General features: G+C 55.1%; 1 protein-coding gene across 1 annotated transcript in view; it reads right to left on the reverse strand.

Annotated features, from left to right (window-relative positions):
- Positions 1 to 1,002: 1,002 nt before the first annotated feature.
- Positions 1,003 to 9,609, reverse strand: part of NEK8 (NIMA-related kinase 8) — an 11,281-nt gene continuing 2,674 nt past the window's right edge. The window contains exons 2-16 of the mRNA XM_011997503.1: positions 7,980 to 8,185; positions 7,165 to 7,397; positions 6,800 to 6,931; positions 6,119 to 6,327; positions 5,897 to 5,958; positions 5,633 to 5,814; positions 5,388 to 5,538; positions 4,888 to 4,964; positions 4,429 to 4,546; positions 3,034 to 3,184; positions 2,662 to 2,825; positions 2,411 to 2,569; positions 2,076 to 2,234; positions 1,343 to 1,686; positions 1,003 to 1,131 (exon numbers count right to left, since the gene is read on the reverse strand). Of these exons, the coding sequence (XP_011852893.1) occupies positions 1,658 to 1,686; positions 2,076 to 2,234; positions 2,411 to 2,569; positions 2,662 to 2,825; positions 3,034 to 3,184; positions 4,429 to 4,546; positions 4,888 to 4,964; positions 5,388 to 5,538; positions 5,633 to 5,814; positions 5,897 to 5,958; positions 6,119 to 6,327; positions 6,800 to 6,931; positions 7,165 to 7,397; positions 7,980 to 8,185 (2,032 nt within the window). The 3' untranslated portion in view covers positions 1,003 to 1,131; positions 1,343 to 1,657. The remainder of the gene's footprint in view (positions 1,132 to 1,342; positions 1,687 to 2,075; positions 2,235 to 2,410; positions 2,570 to 2,661; positions 2,826 to 3,033; positions 3,185 to 4,428; positions 4,547 to 4,887; positions 4,965 to 5,387; positions 5,539 to 5,632; positions 5,815 to 5,896; positions 5,959 to 6,118; positions 6,328 to 6,799; positions 6,932 to 7,164; positions 7,398 to 7,979; positions 8,186 to 9,609) is intronic.

Below are 9,609 nucleotides of genomic sequence, written 5' to 3' on the forward strand. Positions count from 1 at the left end.
CGGTCCTAATGCGCGCCCAGCGGCCCCGCCCACCTCCGAGTGCAGGCCTTTGGGTCTGGTCACCGCCAGTCTCGCCCACCCACCGGAGCATGGGCTTTTCTTTCCCCTGGGGGAGAGAGAGCGTGTATCCACTTCTCGGGCCCTGGGGGAGTGCGGGTTGGAAAAGGGGACGGGCCGCGCTACAAAGGTTTTCTTTTCTAGAGGCAACAGCTCGGCCTCCGGGGCCGTGAGCCGCCCAGGAACCGGGGCCCCAGCTTCCAGGTGCTAGGCAGCCAAAGCCTGGCAACCAGCTCCGGGGAGCCCAGCTGGGGCGGGGAGGCTGGACTGGGCGCTGGGCCAGAGAAACTTCGACCCCAGCCGCCGGCTGCGCCCACATTCCTCCCTTGGCCGCAGCCCTGCCACCGAGGTCGCGCCCAGCCCAGTCCTGGGGTGCCTGGTCGCCACACCCACCCCTGAAGACACCACACTCCAGCAGGCAGCTGATATTTTTATTGGCTTTACTTCCTGTGCTCTGAGAAACCAGTCTGGTCCCACTAGCTACCCTTTCTCTCAAGTGTTTCTGGAGAAAGGCATGGGGTGACGGACAATCTGCAGCGCGGATCTTTTCTGCAGCAGACACGTAGTGGCTCCTGTCCTCGTGCTGGGGAAAAGAGGCAAGCAGACGTCCAGCAAATCCTGCCTTAGGATGAAAGTGTGGGGGAGATGGCAGCACTCCCGGGGACTGCCCTGCCCCAGGCTATGCAGAAGCTAGGCAGGCCTAATGGTCAGTCCAGGCAGGCCCTGGCTTGCCCTGCTCCAAAGCATGGAGACAGTCCCAGTGAGCACCAAAGACATTTTTTTTTCCTTTTTTTTTGAGAGGGAGTCTTGCTCTGTCATCCAGGCTGGAGTGCAGTGGTAGGATCTCGGCTCACTGCAACCTTCGCCTCCAGGGTTCAAGGGATTCTCCTGCCTTAGCCTCCAGAGTAGCTGGGATTACAGGCGCCTGCCACCATGCCTGGTTAATTTTTGTATTTTTAGTAGAGACAGGGTTCACCATGTTGGCCAGGCTGGTCTCAAACTACTGACCTCAAGTGATCCGCCCGCCTTGGCCTCCCAAAGTGCTGGAATTACAGGTGAGCCACCGCACCCAGCCTTATTTTCTTCTTCTCTTTTTTTTTTTTTTTTGGTGGAGACAGCGGTCTCGCTATGGTCCCCAGGCTGGTCTACAACTCCTGGCCACAAGGGATCCTCCTGGCTTGACCTCCCAAAGCACTGGGTATGCAGGTGTGAGCCACTACCCCCGGCCCAGACTTATTTTCTAACTGGGCTGGGGGAAAGGGCACGGTCTGTGTGGAGCTACAGCTGCCTTCAGCCTTTTTATGGCAAGGCTCTGCTTCCAAAGGCTAGGTCTGCCTTCTAACTGTAGCCAGGCTGGATCCTGGGGACACTGACTGAAGGGAGGAAGGGGTAGGAAAGGCAAAGAGGTGGTGGGAGAACAAAGTGGTTGAGGTTTCCATATCCAAGGCCAAAAGCAGAGCAGGGGTTTTGCCAGCCCGGATACCCCATGATGACCCAATCTAGGAGACGGCTGCAACAGTCATGCCTTGGGCACCTGCACTTTTCAGAACATTCAGAGGAGAAGCAGTATCAGGGTGGTCCAGAGGTGTATCCAGGTGCCTCAGGGGGGGACCGGCTCATCTGTGACTGCTGGAGGGTATCAAAGAGAAACCCTTGCAGCTTCTGAGGGCAGTGCCTCCAGCAATTATCACCCACCTCCCACTCCTACTGGGCCCTGGATTCTGGACCCTGTTAGGCCAGAAAGAGAGGTTCAGCATCAACGGGACTCAGCAGTAGGAGAAAGAATGCATGTGAGTCCCCTGGGGAGCAGTGGAAGCAGCCCTTCCATGAGGCCCAAGAAGCACCCGCCTTGGCCACCCGGGACAGGAAACTTTGAGCTTTTTAACCGCAGCTTCAGCTATTTTTATCTGAGGGCTAAAGATGCTTTTGGTGATGCGGGCATCTGTGAACACGGGGGGTGGGAGTGTGGGCAGGGGTCAGCTGGGTTGTGTGGTGAGGTGGGAAAAGTTAAAACTCACGGCGAACAGCCAGGAGGGTGTTTCCATGGCAACAGGACACGGAAGTCACTGTGTAAGGGTGTGTCTCATCCAACTGCACTGGCCGAGGGAGTCCGGCATCCTCATCCCTCCTTCCCAGTCGACCTCGGGCCCCTTTGCCCCAGGAGTACACTTCACCCTCTGCCAGGAAGAATCCCCAGGAGGGAAGTGGGAAGTGGGCACAGCCTGAGCAGAATCTCCCCTCCCACATTGCCAGGATGGCCCCTGGGAGGCTCCAGAGTCCAGTGGCCCTCAGCAGCAACCCTCAGCCCACACTGCTCATGGCACTGCCTGCCCCCGCCATGCTCAGTCCTCACCTGCCCCAATAGCTACGGTGAAGGCATCCCCACAGGCTACCATTGCCATCTTGATGCCCTCAAGGCCTTGGACCTTACAGGGTGCCCGATTGCCTCGGCGAGCATTGGTGCCCAACTGCCCGTGCTGATTGCTGCCAAAAGTGTAGCAATCACCTGAGGCTATGGGGGAGAGGAAGAAAAGGGGTGCTTCAACAGGGTACCAAGGAGACCATGAGTCCCCCTCTGGCCTCCAGAGCCCAAGTCCTGCTCACCAGTCACAGCAGCTGAGTGAGCAGTGCCCAGGTCTACACTCAGCAGGGGCTCCTGGTCCAGGGGTGCAGAGCCTAGTAGTGTGAAGCTCAGGGCCTCCTCCATCTGCTGGTGAGGGACAGGCTCCTCCCCCAGGGAGAGGTGGTCCAGGCCCAACTTGTTGAACCTGAGGGCAGAGCCAGAAGCCAAATCCAACTGACAGACAGTTTGGGCAGGAGCTGGTGCACCAGGAGACAGATCCCACCCTAGGTTGAACCAATAGCACCCTCAACCCCCTCAATTCTGGTCTTTGATGAGAGGTAGGCAATGATGGATGGAGCACTCACAGCCAAGGAGAGCCGGAGGCAGGTTAGTCACCCTGATGACCTATTCACCTGTTGCTCCCACAGGCCAGGGCTTGGCCAGGCACAGTGAGGATCATGGAAGAGTCAATGCCACATACAACTCGCTGAGCTTCCTGTCCTGGGGGCATGGGCACCTGCTGGGGGCAGCTGTGGGACTCCCTGGTGCCTAGTCCCAGTCTGCCTACGAGAAGAAACCCAGAAGGAGTTAATTTGAGCTTTAGTGGGGGTGACGCCAGGATGAGGAGGGCCCACTGAGGGGAGGGAACAGCATGAGTTCTCTGTTCTTTCAGTCCCAAATGCCTTTCCTAGGCCCCTCTGCTGGTTAAAATCCTCCTTTATTTATTTTTTATTTTTTGAGACCGAGTCTCACTCTGTCGCCAAGGCTGGAATGCAATGGTACGATCGTGGCTCACTGCAACCTCCACCTCCCGGGTTCAAGCGATTCTCCTGCCTCAGCCTCCTGAGTAGCTGGGATTACAGGCATGAGCCACCACGCCCAGCTAATTTTTTAATTTTTAGTAGAGACAGGGTTTCACCATGTTGGCCAGGCTGGTCTCAAACTCCTGACCTCGTGATCCACCTGCCTCAGCCTCCCAAAGTGCTGGGATTACATGTGTGAACCACCGCGCCGACTCAAAATCCTCCTTCTTATAAAGCCCTGTTCAGATGCCATCTCTCTCCTCCAGTTGACATTATTGTTCACTGAGTTCCACACCTCTGCACTGGGGTGTAGCCCTGATGCTATCTGTTCTCGGGCATGCTGGCAATGTCATCTTTCTCCTACTAGACTGAGTCCTCCAGGAAGACAGGAACCCATCAGTGTCATCTCTAGTTTCAACGCCCAGCCTGATGCCTGACCCAAAGAGGACCTCAATAAAAACTGGTGGATGAGCCAGGCGTGGTGGCTCACGCCTGTAATCTCAGCACTTTGGGAGGCTGAGGCACGTGGATCATGAGGTCAGGAGTTCGAGACCAGCCTGGCCAAGATGGTGAAACCCTGTCTCTACAAAAATACAACATTTCGCTGGGTGCGGTGGTGGGTGCCTGTAATCCCAGCTACTCGTGAGGCTGAGGCAGAAGATTTGCTTAAACCTGGTGGTGGAGGTTGCAGTGAGCTGAGATCACGCTATTGCACTCTAGTCTGGGTAACAGAGCGAGACTCCGTCTCAAAATAAAAAAATAGGTGGTTGAATGAAATTTCCTTCATTACCTCAAACACCTGAAGGAAGCCACATCTCCATCTCATCTCAGCACCCAGCACAGCATGTGCACAGTTGGTGTAAAATAAAGGTTTGTTGAATGAATGAAGAGAATTTGAGAGAAAAGAGGGAGGAGAGAATGTGCTGTGGGGTGGAAGGTGGGTATGAAGGGGAGCAAGTCATGGCTGAGGATGCTGTGAGATGGGGCCTAGAGGCTGGAGCTTACCACCGTCTCCACGGCCCCAAGCAAATAGTTCTCGCTCAGTGGACAGGGCCAGCACGTGAGAAGCCCCACAGGCCACCTGCACCATCTCATAGCCCAGCAAAGCCTCCACAATGGTGGGCTAGAGAGGAGAGGAAGCAAGGAGAAACTGGGCAAAGGGTCTGGGACTAGCCATCTGGCCTCAACACCCCCGGTAGGGACAAAGCTGGAGGATACACATTCTCAGGAGGTGGCTATGTCTTTAACTCCAGCCATACACACTGCCAGGTGGACAACCATTGGGGAAGCCTGGTTTTTCTGTACTTCCCCCGATGTAGGTGGCCCAGGGGAGGTGCATCTGGGAATCTAGAGGAACCTGTGGCTGCTGGGAACTCCCCTGCCCCCAATCTGGTGTCAGCTCTCAGATGTGGGCTCCCCGCCATCTCCCCACTTCCCCCTCTCCAAAGTACATGTGACACCCACCTGGCTGATGTCAGTGAGGCTGCCATGGCCTAGGCACCCATTGCTGCCGCTGCCAAACGTCATGATGATGCCTCGGTCTGGAGAGAAGGGCAGTGAGGAAGGAGAAGGGAGAGAAGTTAAATAGTCTTTCCAGATAGCCTGGTCCTCTAGTGGGTTGCAGCAGCAAAATAAAGTTGGGGACCAGGGCTGAAAGGACGGGATACGAAGAGAAAAGGTTACGAGTCTCTTCAAACGTATGTGACTTTGGACAAGTGACACCCTCTCTGAGCCTTAGCGTCCCCACTTGTCAAATGAGGATAATATAATGACTGCCTTGCCAGGCCCGTCCGTAGGGTAAAGGAGGTTGTGTAAGGAAATCTCCTCAATAGTTACTTGCCAGAAGCAATAACTCCATAACTAGTAGACAGAAGCATTCATTAAGTGCGTGGTTTGCAAGAGAAGAGAGAAGGTGCTCTGTGGGGCCTTAGAGCAGGTCCCACAAGGTAGGCCCGACAGCTCACCAGTCAGGCAGGCAGTGAAGAAGTCCCCACAGGCCACGTGCTTGATGGTCACGCCCGACTGGCCCTCCAGGAAACGCGAGATGAACTGGGGCTGTGGCTGCTCCACTGCCCCAGGGAGGAGGGTGCCTCCGCCTGCACCTAGGGGTGGGGCCTGCAGGGGCAGGTGGATGGGCAGCGCCTGAGCACCCTAACCCTGCTGTGGATCTATACCTCCACACGTCCAGGCCACCCACTGGCCTGCTCACCTCCCACAGGATGAGACGCCCAGAGCGCGTGACGCCGGCTTTCTGTGTGCGCCCAGCTGCTACCTGGATCACCTCCGTGTTGAGCATTGGCAGTCGCAGGGGAGTGCCCAGCCCACCACCCCAGGCATATACTGATGACAGGGGTGGTGGGATGGCCGGCCTCACAGGTCCCCGGGAGATACCTGCAGGTACAGCACATGGGAACTGTTAAACTGATAGGAATGGTGTGGCGTCCATGGGGACTGGCGGCCTCTTCCCACTTACCTCTGCAGCGGACACTGGTGGTCCTACTCCCTGTGCTGCTGGGGGCCACGGACTTCTCTGCCCTGTAGGACAGATGGGGGCCTAAGGACACAGACCCTCCTGACATTCCTACATGCAGGAAGGGAGGACTTGCCCCAGGTTTCCCTCTGCCCGACACCTCCTGTGCTCCCACTGGGTGCCCACACCCTGCCACCCAGGACTGCTCCCTCTCCCTGCACAGGCCTCCGCATGCGGACACTGCCCACGTCGGTGTGGAGGTTGAGGAGGGCACGGATGCAGAGGGGCTGTGCCATGATGTGGCTGAGTGGTGGCCGCTGGGCAGGCTCCAGGCTGAGTAGACTCAGGACCAGCTGGCGCAGCTCAGGGCTGTACCGGTCAGAGATGGGCGCAAAGGTGCCACTCATGATCTTCAGCACCAGTGCTGGTAGGTTCTGTGAAGGCACCAGGTTGGGAAGTTGGGGAAGTGAGGGCAGCACCCCCCAGCTCCAGCCCCTGGTCTCCTGGGATAATAACAGCTTTGCCCTCAAGAGACTTCAGTCTGATGAGGGGACTCCCAGACTGATAGGGGAGTCCAACCTGGCTTTCAGTGATCCCTAGTCTGATAGGGGAGCTGCAGCTATGTCCTCAGAAACCCCAGGATGCTGGGAAAACTCAAGTCTTGCTCTTGGAAGGGTCTCCTGGGAAAGCCACAGTCCTGCCCTCAGGAGCCCTCAGTCTAATGGGAGGCAAGATGTACTCTCAGAAATCCATAGTCTGAGGGACACCCATAGCCCTCCCCTGGGGTAATCTGATAAGGGAGAGACATGACTCAGCTAGAGGAGAAACCTGAGGTGGCTGGAGCTGAGGCCTGCTGGGGCAGGCAGTACATTTCCCAGTTGTCCCCTGGAGGGTGCGTACACTCACCGCAGCCTCAAAAGCCCTCTTGAGGCTGGCCAGCTCATAGAGGACACAGCCCAGGGCCCAGATGTCACTCTTCTGGTTGTAGGGCTTGCCCTCACACAGCTCAGGGGAGATATAGCATGGGGTACCCACCACCTGCAGGAGAGAAGCTGGGATCACAGCCCTGCAGGGAGGGAAGACCAGGGTCTCTGCACATAAGGCCATTTGGGGACAGCTTCTTCTCAAAGCAAGCCAAGGGGCTTCCTCCTGCAGGACCACCCAAACGAGCCAAAGGGCCAAGGGTGTTTTAGCAGGAGAGGAGGAGGCAGGGTTAGGTCCTGGCCCTCAAGACTTCTAGCACCCTGGAGGTCCCCTCCATGCCCAGGCACCGTGTAGGCCTTGCTCTTGCTGCTAAGGATCTTGGAGATGCCGAAATCACCGATCTTCACGACCATGCGGTGTTTGTCAAGAAGGATGTTCTGGGTCTTGAGGTCTCGGTGCAGGATGAAGTGGGTGTGCACATGATGCAGTGCAAGCAGGATCTGCACGAAGAAGTGCAGGATGGTCTCCTCCTCCAGCAGGGAATTGCAGCGCTTTTGGATGAACTCAGCCAGAGTGCCGCCTGTGGCCCAAAGGACTAATCAAGATCCAGGCTTTCTCACACCACGACAACCGTTCTCCTTTTTTTTTTTTTGAGACGGAGTCTCGCTCTGTTACCCAGGCTGGAGTGCCGCTGCACTCTGTTACCCAGGCTGGAGTGCCGGTGCGATCTCGGCTCACTGCTGCAAGCTCCGCCTCCCAGGTTCAAGCCATTCTCCTGCCTCAGCCTCCCAAGTAGCTGGGACTACAGGCGCCTGCCACCAAGCCAGGCTAATTTTTTTTTTTTTTTTTTTTGTATTTTTAGTAGAGATGGGGTTTCCCCGTGTTAGCCAGGATGGTCTCGATCTCCTGACCTCATGATCCACCTGCCTTGGCCTCCCAAAGTGTTGGGATTATAGGCGTGAGCCAATGGGCCTCCTTTTAGGTATGGAACAGGGCACTGGGAACAGAGAGGAGAAGGGGCTAGCCAGGGTCAGATAACTGGGACCGGAACTCTAACCCTTGGCCATGCTCATTCCAAGGAGGGAAGCCAGGTGATCTATGTCTGCCTGTCCCAGAGATAAGAGGCCCCTCCAGCCAGGTCACCATAAGGAGGCTGGCCCACCTGGTGCATATTCCATGGCGATCATGAGGGCTTTGTCTTCCAGGAAGTTCTCATAGTACTCAATGACATTGGGGTGGTTGAGCAGCTTGAGGACCTGGCACTCATTCTGGGCTGCCTGCCGCTCTTCCTTGGTCATCTGTTCCACTGGAATCTGCTTGATGATCACCAGCTTCTGGTCAGCCTTTCGCAGGCACAGGTGCACAATCCTAGGGATATGGAGGACAGGGACAGGTTACCAGCTGAGCCTCCAGCCACATATCAGGCAGGGCGGTACAGCCTGGTGACTGATGTCTCTTAGCAGAGGGTTCTAGACTAAGAGGTCATCTAACCAAGTGCACAGAACACTGAGCTTGGGAACAGGGAGAACTGATGACAAGCTGTGTGGGATTTCAGTTTTACCACAGGCACTGTGAGGTAAAGTTAGTCTTGATCTCTAAGTTCCCACAGACTGCCTGGGTTCAAATCTGGGCACCTCCTCTTACTAGTTATCTGGTTTAATACACTATGTGACATCATTGTCTGGAAAATAAAATGGGCCTCCCAGGGTTGTTGAGAGGATGAGAAAGTGCATGTAAGGCACTGAGCGCAGTGGCCAGCACAAAGAAAATGCTCAATGAATAGAAGCCATTCATATTATTTTATTTTAATTCTGTGGTCAGTCTCCATAAAAGCAGGAACTACAACACTCTTGTTCACCACAATGACCCCAGTGCATAGCCCAATATTTAGCAGACAATAGGTGGTCAGTAAGTATTTGCTGAATGAGTGGACTATAAGCTGATCCAAGTCTCAAATTTTTACCTCAAGATCAGACTTCTCTGCTGAACCCTGGACTCAGATATTCACTTGAATGGCTCATAGTCATCCTAAATTTTAACAAATTCAAAATAAAATTCTTGATTCCTGCCTCCAAACCTTTCCTTGCTCAGTCTCTTCCATCTCGGTAAATGATACCACTATCCTCCAGTTATTAAAATCAGAAACTGCTAAAATCAGAAACCTGAGGCAGGGCCACGTGGCTAAGGCTTGTAATCTCAGCACTTTGGGAGGCTAAGGCAGGTGGAGCACTTGAGTCCGGGCATTCAAGACCAGCCTGGGCAACATGGTGTATCCAGTCTCTCAAAAAAAAAAAAAAAAAAAAAATTAGCTGAGCATGGTGGCAAGCCTCTGTGGTCCCAGCTGCTCTGCAGGATGAGGTGGGAGGATCACCTGAGCCTGGGACGTTGAAGATACAGTTAGCCATGATCGCGCCACTGCACTCCAGACTGGGTGACCAAGTGAGACGATCTCAAAACAAAACAACAAAAAAACAGACACTTGAAAATCACCCTAGGCTGGGTGTGGTAGCTCACGCCTGTAATCCCAGCACTTTGGGAGGCCGAGGCAGATCACTTGCGGTCAGGAGTTTGAGACCAACCTGGCCAACATGGTGAAACCCATCTCTACCCAAAATACAAAAATTATCTGGGTGTGATGGTAGGCGCCTGTAATCCCAACTACTCAGGAGGCTGAGGCAGCAGAATGGCCTGAACCTGGGAGGCAGAGCTTGCTGTAAGCAGAGATTGCACCACTGCACTCCAGCCTGGGGGACAGAGCAAGACTCTGTCTCAGAAAAAAAAAAAAAAAAAAA

Source organism: Mandrillus leucophaeus, unplaced genomic scaffold, assembly GCF_000951045.1.
Source record: "Mandrillus leucophaeus isolate KB7577 unplaced genomic scaffold, Mleu.le_1.0 Scaffold541, whole genome shotgun sequence".
NCBI classification, from domain to species: Eukaryota; Metazoa; Chordata; class Mammalia; order Primates; family Cercopithecidae; genus Mandrillus; species Mandrillus leucophaeus.